Here is an 18,448-nt window from a genome sequence, read left to right as displayed (position 1 = left end):
TTGCCACAGCCATGCTGCTAAAAGTCGTGTAGTGTAGCCGCTGTTTGTCGGCTCTCCTGCCAACAAAAAAACTTCCACCAATGAGTGGGGTTAGCTTCTCCTGCTGACAACGTGCTGTTCACACTGGCACGTGTCTTAGCAAAACTTTTGTCTTTTGGGGGGTGGGTGTAAAACACCTCTGAAAGACGAAAGTTTGGTCGTTTAATTGCCAGTGTAGACATAGCCCAGGAGTCAAGCAAGAAGGTGGGGCCCAACATAGCAGCCAGGTAGAGCCCAGTTGTGCAGACAACTTCCTGTGCCCCTCTTTGGGTTTAAATAGGAAGCCCTGGCCAATCGGAGTTCACATGCTCCTCCCACCAGGGCCAGAGAAGCATGGCCTGATGTAACTTCGGGTTTCATGGTTTCTCCTGCTCAGTTGGCTAGTAATGAGCTACAGGGTAGGAGCAGGGCAGCAACTGTTGACTAGGAAATCTGCAGACCCACTTTCAAGAACTATGTGATTGGGACGGTTTGCCTTGCTTCCCCAGCAGTGGAGTGAGGAGAATACTCCCTTTCCTCCACCCTTTGTCTGCCTTGCTTGTGAGCTTTTTAGGGTGGGGACTGTCTGTGACTCCTAGTGTAATGGGTCCTTGATCTCAGCTGTGCCCTAGGTGGAAGACAAGGTCACTTCTGTGTGTGTATGTACAGTGCCTAGTGCAATGGGATTGCGGTTTTGATTGGGTTCTGTAAGTTATACCCTAATTAATAAACGCTATCACCATCCGCTAGAGTTGGGTGGATGTTACAAGCTCAGTTCCAAAATAGTATTGGATCCAGTACGGTTTATTTCCTTACCCATGTTGCTGTGCACTGTGAACAGCTGCTAAGCGTTACCCTGCAGGTGGCTTCATTTCAGTTGATGAAAGGCTCTGAGAACTTCTGCTGAGAGAGACATTATGGGTAAAACTTTCCAAAGCACATGAATGACTTAGGAGCTGAAGTCCCATTTACTTTCAATCAGACTTAAGTGCTTAAGTCACTTTTGAAAACGGGATTTCATCGCCAAAGTCATGTAAGCGCTTTTGCAAATTTCACCCTACATAAATGTAAGCTGTTGTTAAACTAAGTTTTTCAGTGATGTAGCTTTAAAGGGTGAGTAGTTAACGGTCAGTGGAGGTGCCATTTATTTATGCAGAAGTTTATTTTTATCACCTTATGGGCCAAGTACAGTTCTCAGGTAGGTGAGCACAGAGCTCCCATTCATACACTTGGCTTCTTTTGAGTTTACAGTCAGAAGGCATTATGGCCCTAAATGGACCTGATCTAAAGACCACTGAAGTTAGTGAGAGCCTTTCCAATGACTGCAGTGAGTTTTGGATCAGATCCATTTCAATTAGACTCACGGGATCTTGGGAGCTAACTGATTTCCTCTCTTTCAGCAGCGGAATGCCAGGATCAAGTTTGAATATGATGGAGAGAAAAGGTGCGTTCCTGATCCGTTTCCGCATTTCCCTTGGTGCAGGGGGGCAAAGGGCCCTTGCTCGCCCTCACCTGCAATTGTAACTCCCATTGAAAGCAATGAGAGCTTGGCATGGGAGAGGCCTGTGAATTCAGCCATAAGTATTTCCTGGGACTAGTGAACAGGCAGATTAGTTCCCAACTGTGATTCATTAAATGCCACTCACCAGTAGCTTTATTCTCAAACCCTGGTGAATTTAGCTGGACTTCAGGCCTCCCACATGAGTGTATTCTTCGATTAGTAGCCTGTGGCACTTACTTGAGATAACCAGATTCTGGGCATGGGTCCCATAATAACAGAGCTGTGATTTGAAGGCTGCCTGCCCTCCCTGCTTGACATTTATGTGGAAGGCTCTCAGCTTGTTGGAGGGTCCAGTGGCAGAGCAGGACACTTTGGAGAGTCAGGATCTCTCAGGCTAAGATGCATAATAACTAGTGCACTGTGAATAGGGCTCTGTGTCTGTCACGGAGGTCGTGGAAGTCATGGAATCCGTGACTTTCTGCAACTTCAGTGACTTCTGCAGTGGCTGGTGTGGCTGACCTCAGGGCCGCCCAAGCAGATAGCCCCGGGGACAGCCACACCGGCCATTGCTGGAGCAGCCAGCCGCTCAGGCGGCCCCACAGCCAGCTACACCGGCCACTGCTCAGGCGGTGTGGCTGGCTCCGTGGACTGCCCGAGCAGCAGTCCCCGTGGCGGCCAGAGCAGCCGCTGCTCGCCGGAGCAGCGGTCCCCTGGGGCGACCCCCCCAAAAAGCATTCCCCCCAGGTACTCCCTCAACAGCACACCCCCTCCCCCGATTTAGTCAGGGGTGTTTTTAGTATAAGTCATGGTCACAGACGTGAATTTTTGTTTATTGCCTGTGACCCGTCCATGACATTTTTACTAAAAATACCCGTGACTAAATCGTAGTCTTAACAGCGAACCAAGATGCTTAGATAATACACACATAGTACAGGGGGTCAAATCCTGCCCTCAGATATGCAACCTGTCTGAAGTCAATGGGCGCTTGCGTCTGAAGGTGGGCTGGCGTATGACTCACCGTGTAAAATCAAACCATCTTCTGCCGTTCAGTACCGCTCTTCATAGCCACGGAGATGGCAGATCACAAAGAAAACTGGCCAATGCCCCGTGGGTGGCACCTCTGCTAAATCTAGGGGATGTGCTGCTGGGTTAGATTCTGCCGGTTGTAGCACCTGTACACCATAGAGAGGGCAGAGGGGTTAGGCTGCAGCTGGAAGCTTCAGAAGGATCTGGGTGGGGTCCGCCAGAATTCCTCCTGGGCACCACAGGCAGCTAGCACCATATTAGCAAAGAGCAGGGTCTGGGCTCCCCAGCCACCTGTAGCTGTTCTGTGTGGGGGAAGGGAAGCTACTTGTGGGCTCACTGCCATGAACGACCCCATGTTATTGATCACTGTTACTTATTAACATGGCACTTAAGGGATAAGAATACAGGTCCTTGCTCCAAAAAGTTGGCCATCTAATCCAATACCATGGCACCCATGTACCCACATGACACTTGTGCTGTTCATTTTCTGTATGTATGTACAGGATTCTCCAGTTTCCAAGACCAGTCAAATTCAAAGAAGTGCTACAGAAAGTCATGGATGCGTTTGGACAGATGATGGATTTGCACTATGCAAACAATGAGGTACTAAGCTGTTTGTGTTTACAGCCTGGCAGGATCCCAGTTTCAGATTTAAACAGTGGTTTATTCCTAATCCTCTAATTTGGGGACAGAACATACTGATGGGGAAGAGGACAATCCTTCCCGATGTTTTCTGTCCTACTTAGCATGCCATAGCTCTGTGTTAAGACCCTGCCTGAACTGTCTAGATACCGAAACAGGGAGCAGTAGCTAACTGGGCTCTCTCAAAGCGACTTTAGTACAGGTATGGGGTGGTGGGTGGAGACCCAGAACAAAGGGTCCGCCCCCTCAGAGGGCCCACAAAACCCAGAACTTAACTGACTGACAGCTTTGGAGAACTAAGTCCTCTGCTTATCTATAGGACGGGGACAGCACAATCAGCAGCCGTACAGCCTTCTCCACCAAAGCGCCTGGTTTGATAGGGGCAGCTGTAGGAGTGGTTGGTTCACTGAATCCCAGGGGCTGATGCTGAGGCTGCCAACAAACGTTATTTGTATGTAATGTATTAGCCGAGGCTGCCAGCTAATACCCACTTTTTTCGAGGCTGCAATGTGGGCTTCGCACTAGGAACTGGGCTGAAGCCCCAAACTAGTTTCATAGGCTCCATTGAAGGGGCATCAGATGGGATTGATTTGAGGTCATTGCTGATCTGGGCTGACTTGAACCCACGCCGTGACAGCTGGAGTGGTAGGGAAGCTTGTACTTTCACCCCTTGTGCTGTGCTAGTTCAGTGGGTAAGTGTGCCCTAATGCCCCCCAGTGCCAGCACTGAATTCATTTTAATGTAGCATCCCAGCTCCAAGCCATGTTAGCTTATCATTAGAACTGAGCACCCCCCCCCCCCGTGTGTTTCTGTGGCAGACGCTCCAGCCCAATGCAAGCATCAGCCCAATCATCCTTAGCCACCAGTATGTGGATTCATGGATTTTTAAGGACTGAGGGAATGGATCCAGTGCTTAATTTGTAACAAAACTGGTGCCAGGGCTCAAGCAATTTTTTTTTACTTTCATAACAGATGTGGCAAGCCCCAGAGGTGCCAGGGCTACCAACTGCCAAGCCTAGAAGTGCTGGGGCTCAGCCCTGGCTAGCATTGGCACAAATTAAGCACTGAATGTGCCAGGATGAGGGCTCTGTGTTTGTCACAGATTAGGTGACTTTCCATGACCGCTGTGACTTCTGCGGCGGCCGGTGTGGCTGACCCCAGGGCTGCCCAAGCAGCTGGCCCTGGGGACAGTCACCCCAGCCTCTTCTGGAGCAGCTCTGCAACCAGCTTGGGCGGCCCCGCAGCTGGAGCAGCTCCGGGGCCAGCCGCACGGCTGCTGCTCAGGTGGCCCCAGGCAGCTGGCTCCAGGGACCACCCGAGAAGTGGCCTGAGCAGCGGTCCCGGAGAAGACCGGAGCCGCTGGACCCAGCCCACCCCCGCCCCCCAGCAGCGGCCCTCGGGTGCGCCCCCCAAGTCCCCTCCCAGCAGTGGCCCCCAGGTCACCCCCAGCAGTCCCTCCCCCCACCCCCCAAGATTTAGTCAGGGGTATTTTTAGTATAAGTCACAGACAGGTCACAGGCTGGGATATTTTGTTTGTTGCCCATGACCTGTCCATGACTTCTACAAAAAATACCCGTGACTAAATCGTAGCCTTAACCATGATCATCTTGTCATCTGCAGTCCTGCATATCAGGGCATTATTTACATACCATTGCATACCATGATTTGCAGGGTCCCTACCAAGAGCTCGGAAGGGGCAGGCTATGAGTTGCCTTCCCATCTGGTCCCACTGTTGAAGGCAGGATCAGACCGTGGGGTTGATCATACAGTCCCAGACCCTGGTGGTTTGTGCTTAAGGCAATCTGCCCTGCTGGCATAGTGGAGTTGGTCAGAATTTTTGTTCAAACCTTTATTTTGATGGAAAATTGCCTTTTAGTTTAAAAAAAAAAAAAAAAAAAATCTGTGGTAAATGACCAATTTCAATGAAAGTTTTCAGGATTCTGTTGGAAAAACGGAACCCTGAAAACTTTGGGCGTTTCCAGTTTTTTTGACGAAACCCCAAAAACTTGTGAAGAAAAAGTTGACCTAAAAGTTTTGTTTTCATGGAAACTTGCTGCAAGAATATAAAAAACAACCAGCTCCACTAGACAGTCTGATTCACATCCCATTGGCTCGAAATGGAAAGCAAAAGAAACCCGCAGCCTGCTTGCTCATGTATAAAACAATCATTAGGGGCCTTAATTAAAGTCACAAATGAAAAACACATTTCCTCCTTTTTTTGCAGCCTGAGATTGGACCAACAAATAGAAACCCCCCATTGTGTAGGGCCATGTCTTTGATGGGATTTCTGCCAGGATTCTATTTGCATAGGCACAGTTTTACATGCATAAATGACTTGCGTATGCGATTTTTGTGGTCAGATAACAGAACAGACGTGTGCAGAACCCATTTGAACTTGCCATGCCACCTGGGTTTTACATGTGCAAATTCTGCAAGCGATGCTGCTGCTGTTGCTCACGATAAATGTCTAACGCTACGACAGAATTGGCCCTCTAGGCTGCGGCTTTGAATGTAGCCAGAAATGTTACACATTTTCTAATCTTGGGCATTCTCTGATAGTCCCTGCTGGAAAAAGCCTGCATGGAATTCTCCAGGAGTGAGTCACTTCATTCCAGGTTCCTTTCCACTGAAAGACTCTTCCAACAAGAACAAATAGAAGTTTATGTAATATACTGTACCCTCTGCTAGGGAATGCCTGCCTGTGCATTTGCATAGCGCCTAGCAGCTACTAGCTTAGAACTAATAAATAATTATAAGCGTAAGAATGGGCTTAGATTTTCTTTCTTTCTGTAAATAGTCTCTGGGTGTGAGAATCTGCCCCCATTGATATACAGGGCATTATGCATCCGAGAGCATTATCATGGAAATAGTATAAACCAATGAAACAGAACTTACAGAAAGGCTGTCCATGGCACACCATGTTTGGGCTAATAGTGTATTCTGGTCCAAATGTTATCAATTACACCAGTGTAAATCTAGAGTAACTCCACTCCATTTTGAGCAGCCTTTGGCCTTTTCTTCATACACAGACAGAACCTTGCCTTTATTATATGTTAGTATTTAATGTTTGTATTGTGGTAGCATCTAAAGGCCAAAACCAGGTTGGCCTTTATCGTGCTAAGCTCTGTTCAATCACAATTACAAGACATAATAGGTAAATGGGACAAGCAGTCTGCTTTGGAGCTATGTGTCCCTTTGAAAGGCCTATGGACACAGGTGCAATGAAATCAATGGGATTGCTCTGGGAGTGCCACAGATTCATCAGAGGGGTTGGCCCAATGCATGCAGAGTGGTGTGTGTGGGTCTAACCCCATGTGGGGCTGATCCCAACGTAGTGCTAAGGAGTGTTTGTGTTACTGGAAATGCCATCGGTCAGATGAGATGCAGAAGCCACGTCTGTGGCCATTGACTGGCCTTTTATACCAGGATAGGGATGTTATCCTGGTTGAACTCTGACTCGGATGAGAATGTTCTGTCTGAATTCCCCCCCCCCTCCGCCCCTCCGTGGTTTCAGCTGGATGCAGTAGTCTATCCTCATCTGAGCTGTGACATCCCTGAGCATTGTTAAACAGTTGCTTCATTCCTCACCAGAGGTGGCCGCATTTCACCTGGGTTCTGTTCCTGGCTCTGCCATCGTCCTGTTGTGTGACCTTGGGCAAATTGCTTCACCTCACTGTGCCACTGTTTCCACTGTGATCCCCTTTTGTATGTCTCCTCTATTTAAATTGGGGCAAGGACGGTCTGTCCCCGTGTGTGTGTGTATACTGCACTTTGCACAACAAGGTCCCAAGGTGCTACTGTAGTATAAGTAATAAGTGAATAGTCTCACCCCTTTTCATTTATTTTTTTTAGATCTGTGTAAGGCGCAGTGGATTGGCCAGTAGCCCCCACAGTAGAAAATAAGGCATGCCATCCACGAGTGCAGAAGGGAGGACTTGCAAGCTCATAAACATCACTCAGTGATGTTTCCCTCACTTTCCTACCTGTCATCGGAGTTACTTAGTTTATAGACAGAAGAAGCAAAGCTGCAGCCCGGTTACGGAGTGTGCAACCTGCCAGTTAGTGCCTGGGCTGTGTGCGTGCGCGTGTGGGGCTATATTTAGTGTCTCGTAGAACCCTGTTCCCAGAATCCATGTATACAGCAGCCTGGATGCCAAATGGAGCAAAATCCACTTGCCAGACATGGGTGATCGGTAAAGCCAAGCTAAATACTGCATTCACTCTGTTCCAGAGGAGGGCAATTTCAGCGTGATGCTTTTGGCGTCCCCAGGCTGGCCTGTGAATGGATTAATGATGTGGTAGTGGAAGGAGACACAGTGACCTGCAGAACATTTTGTTCAAAGCAGTGGCCGAGGGAATGCAGTTAGGAAAATATGTGAGGAGCTGGGTGAAGGGGGGTTATGGAATTACCCGATGGGTTCAGGGCCAAATTCCACTCTTGGAGGAAACCAGGGGGAGTGTAAGGATGGAACGTTACCCTGTGCATTTTGCAATGAGGCAGCCTCAAGCATTATAAAGCAGAAGTTAAACGTGACTTAGATTCTGCTCCTAGCTACACAGCTGCACTGAAGTCACTAAACCTGCATGCACCCACAACTGAGAGCAGGATTTGGCTTTATTATAATCAGTGATTTGGGATTACAAGAGACTATGGGTAGCTTTTCCACTTGACACACATGCAGAATTCCCATTGACTTCTGTGAGGTTAAGCACTGTATTGGCGGGATCTATCCATCCCAGCTAGAATCGGTAAGGAATGATGGTCCAGGGGTTAGAGCACAAGCCTGGAATGTGGAATATCTGGGTTCGGTTCCTTGCTCTATCACAAACTTCCTGTGTGACCTTGGGCAAGTCATTTAGGCCTAGATTTTTAATGGGAATTAGATGCCTAAATACCTCTAAAAATCTGGCTCTTAACCTCTCTGTGATTCAGTTCCCCATCTGTACTATGGTAACGAGGGCCATGTAAGCACCTAAGATAGATATGTACGTAGCAAAGCTGTGGTTCTTGGCCTCTTGCCGCAACCCTAGCAATTTCCCAGACTGAGATCTCCGCTGTATTGGCCAGTGCCTACAGCTTCCCATTCACCTGTGTGTGCTCTACCGCCTTTTATCCCAGACTGCATGCGTACAATCAGTGATGTATTTACCTGTGGGCCAGACCCCCAAGGCAACAGTGCAGTCTCCAGTGGGGAGCCATAAGTGGTTTTTCCTAACGTTTTGCTGGGTGGGTTTTGATCTGACCTGGTGGTGTTCATTGCTGTGGCTGCCTAGGTGATGATCTATGATCACATGAACAATTGGCCCGTCTGTTCTAGAGGTGCTGGGCACCTGCAGCTCCCACTAAAGTCAACAGGAAGTTACTGGGAGCCATAGGTGCGCTGCATCTCGGGAAGGCTGAGCTGCTGTTCACCTTGCATCTTGCGTAGACTCAAGGGGTGGTCTGTTTGAGGAATTCAGGGCCAGTGCCCCAGGCAGCCTACAGGAGATGAAGGTAGCCATTGTGCTCACTGCTCTTAGGTGGAGCACGCCCAGGCTGGGGGAAGTAGATGTTTAGCCTTGGTCCAGGGTAACAGAAAGGGGCAGTAACCAGGCCCCTCTGAAATGCAGCTACTTTTGGGGTTGGAGGGTAGCAGCCGACGTGCAAACCATGACACTCCACATAGCAATGTGAGAGAGCAGACATTTTGGTTAAAGACACCAGGGTAAATCCAGGCTCCTACCCAAACAAACAAACATGGGCCCTGTAGCTGTGTCACACAGACAGGGCTTTGTCTTGCCCACAGCAAACTTGGTGGATTTGCTTACACTAAATGGAGCCTACTGGGAGCTGAACCCGTGGCTCTGGTGAGGAGAGGTATTTTCATACACCTCTACCCCGATATAACGCTGTCCTTGGGAGCCAAAAAATCTTACCGCATTATAGGTGAAACCGCGTTATATCGAACTTGCTTTGATCCACCAGAGTACGCAGCCCCGTCCCCCCGAAGTGCTGCTTTACCGCGTTATATCCGAATTCATGTTCTATCGGGTCGTGTTATATTGGAGTAGAGGTGTATTTCAAATGTAGGAGCTAGGCCTTGTCTACCCGTGGGATTTGCCCTGATTGTTCCCATTGGTGCCCAGCCGCAAGGGTAGCTGCACCAGTGCAAACCCTTAGTGTGCACAGGCTAGGATGATATAATCTGAATTTGTATCTGTCCAGTTTATACCCGCTTGAGACCAGAGTAAGCTGTGTTGGTGCAGATTGCAGCTTATACTGGCTGTACCTGTATACACGTGGGGTTTTGTACTGATGCAGCTACTTTGGCATCACTGGTGAAGAATTACCCAGTGTAGACAAGGCCTTAGATCACCAAGACTGAGCAGCATCCACCCATAGCTTTGTCCCCATGAGCAGCCCAAGCTCTGTAGCTGGTTAGCGTGTGCACAGTTGACTTGAAGATGAGTATCAGAAGCATATGGGGGTCCAATGACTCATAGAGAAGGGGATCCAGGAAGATCACCCCCAACAGCCAGGGGTCTCTGTAATGCCAGTAGTTTGGAGCCACTGACGACTGGTAAGCTTTGTTCTTAGCTCTCTGGCCTTCCCACTGGCTGGATCATTGATGCGGCTTTCACGCGTTCTTTGTTCTTTGCAAGCGTTTTTATTGTAATTTTATCCTGTTCCTCCATGGATCATATCTTGAAAGAAAAGGTTAAAGCCCCTGAATGCTCAGGGGTGCTTGGGTTTTGATTTCCATCCAGACTCTCCATTCCCTCCCAAGCCTTCTGTGCGCGGTGCGAAGTTTTTGCTTCCTCTGTTTACCCAGTTTGTGACCCTGCCGTGCTACGGGTGTTTGTTCAATCCCTTCCAGCTCCTGATCCCACTGAAATCCCAGGAAGACTTGGACCGAGCGGTGGAGCACTTGGACCTTAGCCCTTCTCTGAAGAGTCTGAGGGTGTTTGTGAAGGTTCCAAGGAAAGCTAACGTGAGCCCTTTAGCTTTGTTCTTTTGTGTGCAGAGTGAGACGCGCTGTTGTTGTATGGGGGGGAATGGAAAGGAGAGATGCTGTCCTAGGGGTGTCTGCTCGTAGCTGTCTGAGTTAGCACTAGACCATCTTCCGCTCGTACGTCTCTGATCTGAAATCTGCCCTGTCGGCAGGCCGGTGTAAATGCTGTTGCCAGCACAGCTGTTTAATTTAATTTAGTGCTTTCTGTGAGGCAGGATTGGACGCTATGGCAATAGGTGCCTAATAAATTCCTGAGACAGATGGCAAGTGTATATCCTGTGACAGGACATCCACGCCATGCATCTTCCAGGGGACTCCTGTGTGGCCCAGAGGGGTGTGACTGTGGCAGGCCATTTATCCTGCCAGTCGCTCTATGGTCATACAGGGCCAGATTGTCATGGCCCTTGCATGGGTTTTCAGAGAGAGCAAAATAAATTCTCTCCCCACCTTACACGCTCTGCACAGCAGCCAGGGCAATTGCAGCCTCTGCACTTGGGACAGAATTGGGACTGTTCCCTCTGTGTGATCCAGGATGACACCCCAAAGGGGGCATGGCGAGGAGTAAACTGCACAGTCCCCCTGCACACCAGGCTGCTCAGACGTGCACCAACCTTCCCTGGGGCAGGGTGGCTCTACACATCTGCCTACTACACTGAACCTGCCCACGCTGGGCGAACTGCTGAGGAGCACGTCTGGCTCTATAGGTGTGTGCAGGTGCATCCAGCCAAAGCATGTGCCGTGCTGCCCTAAGCATGTTCTCTGTGCATGGCGTCAAGGGACAGCTTTACGGTCATAGGACACTGTCCATTTCATAAAGGGCCTGGTCCTGTGGCAGGTGCTGATTGCTCTCAGCTCCCATTGACTTTAAGGGGACCTGAGAGCGCTCTGCACCTTTTGCAAGTACTCAGAACCTTGCTGGATAGAACCCCCAAAAAAGGGAATTCAGCAGGGAGTTGGACTGGGTCTCTGAAGTCCTAGGCTAGCACCCTAGCCATTAGACCTTCCTTCCTCATATCATTCATAGAATCTCAGGGATGGAAGGGGCCCTCAGGAGGTCATCTAGTCCAACCCCCTACTCAAAGCAGGACCAATCCCCAACTAAATCCCCAAATGGCCCCCTCAAGGATTGAGCTCACAACCCTGGGTTTAGCAGGCCAATGCTCAAACCACTGAGCTATCCTGGGCACTTCCTGCTGGCCAGCCCATGGACGCGCCTGACTGCAGGAGCATTGCAGCCGCAGAAGTCGCTGCTGCTAGGACAGGGCAGCTAAGTCAGAGTGGGATACAGGTGCACTCCAGTGTGGAACAGAGCTGGCCAATGGCTTCTACTCCAGCACCTTGTGAGAAGAGAACATAATAAGCTCCCCCTTGTAATATATAATTGTACACGCTCTGATCTAACTGCATGTGAGGGGCAAGGATTCCTGAGGGCCATCTACGTATTTTACCAAAAAACCTCACCAGCACGGTGTTGTTAAAGCACCATATTGCCCAGATGTGGTGGTTACCACCTTACTCACTGGGTATGCTGTTCCCCTTTCCCTTACCCCTTTGTCTGTCTGTCTCTGTTTTCCTTTCAAGTCCCAGTCCTGCAATTGGATCCGTACGGGTGGGCCCTTATGCTGCACAGAGTTTCATTAAAATCCTTGGTGTTTGCAGGCGTCTGGATCTGACTGAAGGATCGGGGCCCGGAGCCTTCCCAAAAGTGGGGAGGCTGGGGGCCCCTTCCCCCCCCGACTCCTCCCCAACGGCTCGCCCCTCCTCTTCCCCTGGAGGCCCCACCCCTGGCCAAGCCAGAGCAGGGCTGGGGAGCCCCCCCGCCACACTGTCTGAGGTGAGGGTGGGCCAAAAGCAGCCCCCTGCCCGTGTCCCCGTCCCCAGGGGCCCCCCTGCCCAAGGCACGTAGAGGGACCCAGGCTCACCACAGCTGCCTGTGTGGCTCTCCCCAACCCGGCTCTGGCCAGGGGGCGAGGCCTTGGAGCTGCAGTGTGGGCAGAAGTGGGGAGCCGCGGTGGACACGCCACCTGCCCGCGGTGCAGGGGGCCCGTCGAAAGCAGCCCCCGGCCCCCCTGTCCAGTGCAGGTGGAGGGCCCACGGGGCTCTTACCATGGCCAAGCTGTGGCTCCAAGGCCAGGTTGGGAAGAGTGGTGTGGGCAGCTGTTGTGAGCCAGTGCAGAGTCGCGGACCCTGGCTCCGCCTGCCCTGGGCTGGGCGGGGACATGGGCTGGGGACCGCTCTCAGCTATCCCGCATGGTGGGCAGGTGGAGGGTCCGCACGGCTCCCACAATTGCCTAGGATCCCCGGCCAGACTGCACGCTGGCTTGGCCGGGGGATGGGGCTTTGAAGGGAAGAGGAGGGGATGGTCTACCCCAGCTAAAAGTGGGAGGGCTATAACCCCCCTGGTCCCGGCGCTACTGGCCTGAGATTGTGAGCCCTTTGGGGCAGGGACCCTCCCTTTTCTGTCTGGAAATAACAGTTGTAGGTGCTACCAGAAACAAACTATAAGTCCTGTTTCATATTTTTATTTATCCTTATTAACTGAGATCTGATCTGTCTTTTATGATATTCGATTAATATGTATTATTGTTTATTTATTTATTTGTCGCTCTGATTCAGTTCATTTGGTAACCAGAAAACATGGTGATAGTCACCAAATGTCATTTTCATGGGAATGTCTGGAAAGGTACAAACCCCTGCCCTGGGGCAGAGTGTAACCGCTTCCTTTGATTCGCAGTTCCTCCAGCCCAACAACAGTAAGCAGCATGAGATGAGAATATCCAAGTCCACGGGCGACATCATGGGGTCCCTGTATAAAGACGCTGAGAGGACGCGGAAGTATTCAACAGGTGAGTGAAATGCGATGCGCTCAGGTTCACTGCGCACCAGCGCTGGTTCTTCACAGGCTGGCTGTACCCCCCCCCCCCCCCATCCCTGTGGTTCGTTCTTGTGTCCTGACATTTTTACATCTGGCCAGTGCACTGAAGGCTCAGTGCGGCTAGTGTCTGGGTCTCGGCCTAGAGGAAAGATTGTGCCAGCTGAGCTCATGTGCTCGTTGCTGCCTTGCCTGGATCCAAGAGAAGCGCTGTCCGTTATCTTGCTTAAGAGCCCGGGGGAGTGCAGAGGTTCCTGGTTTCAGACTTGAAGAGAAAACATATCTAGTTGTAGGGGATTCAAATGAATTCAGTGCTGCTGAATTTGATCAAGGCCTGGGACAGAACCTGAGGAAGCCAGGCCCTCTCTCACCTTTGCATTAACTGTTCTCTCTCCCATTTTCTTTACTTTTGCCTTCTGCTTCACTCTCTTCTGTCAACAAGAAGGAAATAACGGGGCTGAGTGGGCTGGGATTCGGCCGCTCCTGCGTTCTAATCCCAGCTCTTCCCCTGGGATGAAACCAGTAATTCTTTTCTCACTTCTTCTGGCTTCAGTGCATTGCTCTAGATTTTCACCAGTGTGAGAGGAGAACCTCTCTTGCTCCACATGGTAAAAGGGGATTCCTGGTACGGTACTTACCCCCTTGGAATGTTGTGAGAATGAATGTGTGTGAAGTGCTATTCAAATGAAACAGAACATCCTTTACACTCCAATTGCTAGTCTTCAGCCAGTGCTGAGGTCCTACTCCCTCTGAACACTTGGCCATGAGCCTTCTGGCCCTCAGTCCACATGTGCAGCGCCTACTGGGCCTGGTTTCTGTTCCTGGCTCTGCCACAGACTTGTGTAGCCTTGGGCAAGTCTCTTCATCTCTTTCTGCCTCAGTTTCTGTCTCTGAAATGACTCCTCTTTTTAAGTACTTTGAGATCATTGGTGAAAAGTGTTGTTGTTAGACTCCTCTTGATTGTTAATAAGACCTTTATGGAAAATCCCGTAGGATTTAATAAAGGATGGTATACTTTGTATAGATCTAGTAAACCAGCACAGAGAATTTTATACCAGGAATATAATTCTCTATTACATTCTATAGGCTGTCTTAAAAATTCTGTGCAGAGAAGAGCATTCTCCACTACATTCTATGGGTTACTTTATAATGTAATTTCTAGAGAGCCCTATTGGTTTAATCCAAATGATTATTAAATATATAGAGAAGTAGTGCCAGAATCCCAGTCTGGATTAGGACCCCACCCCCCTGCTCCAGAGAATTTGCAATATTATGTGCTAAAGGATTTTGCCATTGCAACAAAGGGATATCTCTTCCTGTGGATTTACCATTTCTCACTCACATGGTATGTGCTGTCAGACAATATAGGCTGCAGCTTGTTGAAATATTGCACAGTGATTTATTTGAGATGTTCTCCTATATTAGGTCAAATTCCACCCCGGGACAGCCATGCACAACGCCTGTGGAAGTCAAGGGAACCGTGTGTGCATATACAGGATCTGTATTTGGCTCTCTCGTGTTTATTTGCCGGGGTTCTTTTAGCTCATGCTGCTCTTGAGTGTTTGCCCAAAGCTTGGCAGAGTCTCTGGATGAATCTGAATGAAACACACGCGTTAATACATGTTATTGCACAAAGCCTCAGTAGGAACTTTTTGTACTTAAACAGAATAACATCTCTGCTTCTTTTCTTGGGGCATGTTAAACTGTTAACACATGCCCATAAATTCCAGTGATGGCATTGGGAGTTAATGTGTGCGTGCAGATGGCAGAATTGATCCCACATGTAGCTGCACTAACGGGAGGATTCTAGTTGTGTGGGGCACTCACTCAGATTTAAGGCCATACCACCTTGGGCTTTTATTATTATTATTATTTGTATCGCACTAGCATCTACAGGCCCTAACCAAGATGGAGTCCCACTGTGCTTTGTACTGTTGCATACCTATAGTAAGAGACCACACCAGTCTTTGCCCTCAAAAGCTTAGACTAAAAAGACAAGACTTAGGTCTGCTGGAATAAGGGCATGGAGAGAATCAGTGTATAGCCTATAGCAGTGGTTCTCAACCCAGCTGACCACCCAGTGCCACGGGGTCCAGGCTGCCCAGCCGGGAAGGGCATGGTACAATGGGGTTGGGGACACTGGCTGGCCCCACTTTGTGGAGGGGTCTCTGGGCGGGAGGCGCTGGGCATAGGGGTCTGTGGGGGCATGTCTGAGGGGGGTGCGCTGTGGTTCTCAACGTGTGGCCCAGGTAACACAGGCCCACAATGATAAATAGGTTGAGAACCACTGGCTTATAGTCTGTTGCAGAACTGGGATTGGAACCGAGATCCCCTGAGAACCAGGCCTCTGCCTTTACCAGAAGGCCGTCCTAACTCTGTTTGGAACTTTTTCAGTTTCTGGGTCAACACAAGTATGGAGAGACCTCTTGCTGCAGTACCTGGGTCTTCCATGGAGGTGTTAGCAATATAGCAGTACAGCAGGTTGCTCTTTTCCTTCTGAGTCAGTATGCTCCAGTGGGGGTAGGAGTCCCTGCGTGGATGGAGGGGCTGTTTTTTCACGAGGTGTAACCCTGACATTCTGATCATCCCGGGTCATTAACAACTCCGTGGTATTTTCCACCCGTAGGGATATTACTGAGCCTGGTGCCCTGGCCAGATTCCAGCTTAGATAATTGGCATTTCACTTGGCTACACTGTCCTTCCCTTCCAGTTGCAAAACGTTGCCTTGTGTTTGCTTCAGTGTGACCGAGGTGAGTGAGGTTAAGGGGAAATCTCACCTCAGCCTTAACTGTGGAGCTGCAAGTCGCACCTCCATAGCAGAGCCAGGTATATTTTCAAGGGAGATTCTGTTCTGCAAAGCAACTCTGTGAACATGGCAAGTTGGGGGGTGTTCTAAATGATTCTGTCTCCAAAAAATGCTCAATTTACTGGTTTGGTGGGAGAAAAAATGGGAAGGTGCTTTCTGTCCGCCTTGCAGAGTCAGCCTGACTTTTGAGAGTCAAGTCTGAGCATATCCCTCCTTGCATGTCATTGTCAGTGACAAAGGAACCACAAGTCCAGTCCTGGCCTCGCTTCCATCTGTGCAACCCTACTGCTAATAACAGGGAGATGTGATTGATTGGAGCTTAGTAAATGATTCTGTTGATACACAAGAAGGAACAAACTCCAGCGCCCTCTCCCATCGCTGTGCTGGCTCTGCTACATTAACGGGAGTCTGAATCCACCCAGAGGGAGCAGATCTGCTGAGGAAAAGGGACTAGTTCTACCACAGCTAGACAGAAAATACTCTCTTGCTCCCAAAAAATTCAGTGAAAACTGATTTTGTTGTTGTTTTCATTGCAATTTTCTGTGGAAAACTTTGATCCGCCCCCTCAGAAATAGCAAATGTTAAAAATGGACCACCTCTGAGGAGAGCAGATGCCTTTTGAAAAAAACATTAGTCCAAATCTTGGGGGGAGGGATAGCTCAGTGGTTTGAGCATTGGTCTGCTTAAACCCAGGGTTGTGAGTTCAATCCTTGAGGGGGCTACTTAGGGATCTGGGGCAAAATCAGTATTTGGTCCTGCTAGTGAAGGCCGGGGGCTGGACTCTATGACCTTTCAAGGTCCCTTCCAGTTCTAGGAGATAGGATATCTCCATTAATTTATATTTATTTAAAATCCAATTGTTCGTCCAAAAAAAAGTGAACGGAAAAGTTTCCAACCAGTTCTGATTCTTTACATAGTCCCTTGCCACAGCTAAAGAGCATTTTTAAGCTACAGATACCTTAGAGGAGCTGCAGGGCTTCACTGCGCCAGCAGCAGGCATTCTCTGTGCCGAAAGCTGACCCAGGCAGGATGCCTCCTGGGGTGCTGGCAGGACAGCCCCGCGCAGTTCTGTCCAGGTGTTGCTTACCCTCTCCGTGCTCTCCGCCTTGGATCGTCAGGCAGCCGGCAAGATGGTGGGGGCCTGGCCATCTCCCAGCCCCTCTTTAGAGTATGTAACATCCTAGCCAGCATGTGAATCGTCTTACGATACAGAAAGCAGACTGCAGATTCCGTGCAGGTGTCCGACAGCTGCTATCTTTGCTGACACACTGGGGATTGAACTGGGGATTTCAGAGCTGGAAGCGTAAGGCTCTGTAGCTTGAACTGAAGAGCCAAGGCTCTCTAGGTGGGGCTGCGACAACTCTGTGGATTGGCACTGAGAGGGATACGTAGGACACGCTGACCAGTGAGTTGCAGGTGTACAAGGGGGGACAGGAGGGGAAAGTGCTCGCTCTGACCTTCTCCTCACTTGTGGGCTTCCCCAAGAGCAGCCACAGTCTGGCTTGTAGTGTGTAAGGAGCTAGAGGCTGGAACAGTCTGTCATAAGAACGGCCATACTGGGTCAGACCAATGGTCCATCTAGCCCAGTATCCTGTCTTCCGACAGTGGCCAATGTCAGGTACTTCAGAGGGAATGAACAGAACAGGTGATCATCATGTGATCCATCCCCTGTCGCCCATTCTCAGCTTCTAGCAAACAGATGCTAGGGACGCCATCCCTGTCCATCCTGGCTAATAGCCATTGATGGGCCTGTCCTCCACGAACTTATCTAGTTATTTTTTTAACCCTGTTAGTGTCTTGGCCTTCATAACATCCTCTGCCAAAGAGTTCCACAAGTTGAATGTGCGTTGTGTGACTAAGTACTTCCTTATGTTTATTTTAAACCTGCTGCCTATTAATTTCATTTGGTGACCCCTGGTTCCTGGGTTATATGATAGGGTAAATAACACTTCCTTATTTACTTTCTCCACACCAGTCATGATTTTATAGACCTCTATCATATCCCCCCCTTTTCCAAGCTGAAAAGTCCAGTCTTATTAATCTCAGCATATCCTCGTTCTCCTTAAACCCTGGACTCCTTTGCTGCTGCATCCCAAGCCCCTGAGTCACAGCTGGGACTCTAATGAACATCAGATCTTTGCATAATGTCCCTTGTTTTGTTTTGTGGCGACATCGGCCCAGGGCTGGGCCCTCAGCTTCTGGAGCTTGCAGCTGTGAGCGTAGGCAGCGCTTGATGACCCCTTCGCAATCACGACCCATCTTTTTATAAACGAATAGAAACCATACTTTCTTTTCTGGATCTCTGCTTAGCCAGGGGAGGGTGTGTTGTCAGATAGGCAGTTGGTAAAGATTTGGGACCTGCTTAAGCAGAGGGAGAATTAAACCAGAGAACATTTAGGCAGAGGGGAGCCAAGCCTGGCACTGGGGGATCTAGCTGTACGTGCAACACCACAAACTTTCTGCACATGCTGTATGAAAAGTTCTTAAAAAAAACAAATGGAAAGGAACATGGAAGATCCCTGCAAATGCCAGGAGTGGCTGTCAGAATCTCCATGCTGGCTTGGCTGGCCCTGCTTAGGACATGCTGTACT

The 18,448-nt window shown here is 49.6% G+C and overlaps 1 protein-coding gene across 2 annotated transcripts in view; it reads left to right on the top strand.

Moving 5' to 3' along the window:
• The window catches only part of LOC112117962 (mitogen-activated protein kinase kinase kinase 3-like), a 112,810-nt gene that overhangs the window by 68,306 nt on the left and 26,056 nt on the right, over nucleotides 1-18,448 (top strand). Inside the window, exons 4-7 of one of the 2 annotated variants that reach the window (XM_024216099.3) lie at nucleotides 1,422-1,462; nucleotides 3,049-3,148; nucleotides 10,045-10,158; nucleotides 12,914-13,025. In XM_024216099.3, the coding sequence (XP_024071867.1) occupies nucleotides 1,422-1,462; nucleotides 3,049-3,148; nucleotides 10,045-10,158; nucleotides 12,914-13,025 (367 nt within the window). Of the gene's footprint in view, nucleotides 1-1,418; nucleotides 1,463-3,048; nucleotides 3,149-10,044; nucleotides 10,159-12,913; nucleotides 13,026-18,448 lie in introns of both variants that reach the window. The other variant, XM_024216098.3, reaches the window with a different exon arrangement.

This window comes from Terrapene carolina, unplaced genomic scaffold (genome assembly GCF_002925995.2).
Source record: "Terrapene carolina triunguis isolate 2854851 unplaced genomic scaffold, T_m_triunguis-2.0 Scaffold111, whole genome shotgun sequence".
Lineage (NCBI taxonomy): Eukaryota > Metazoa > Chordata > Testudines > Emydidae > Terrapene > Terrapene triunguis.
This window is presented reverse-complemented; position numbering and strand designations above follow the sequence as displayed.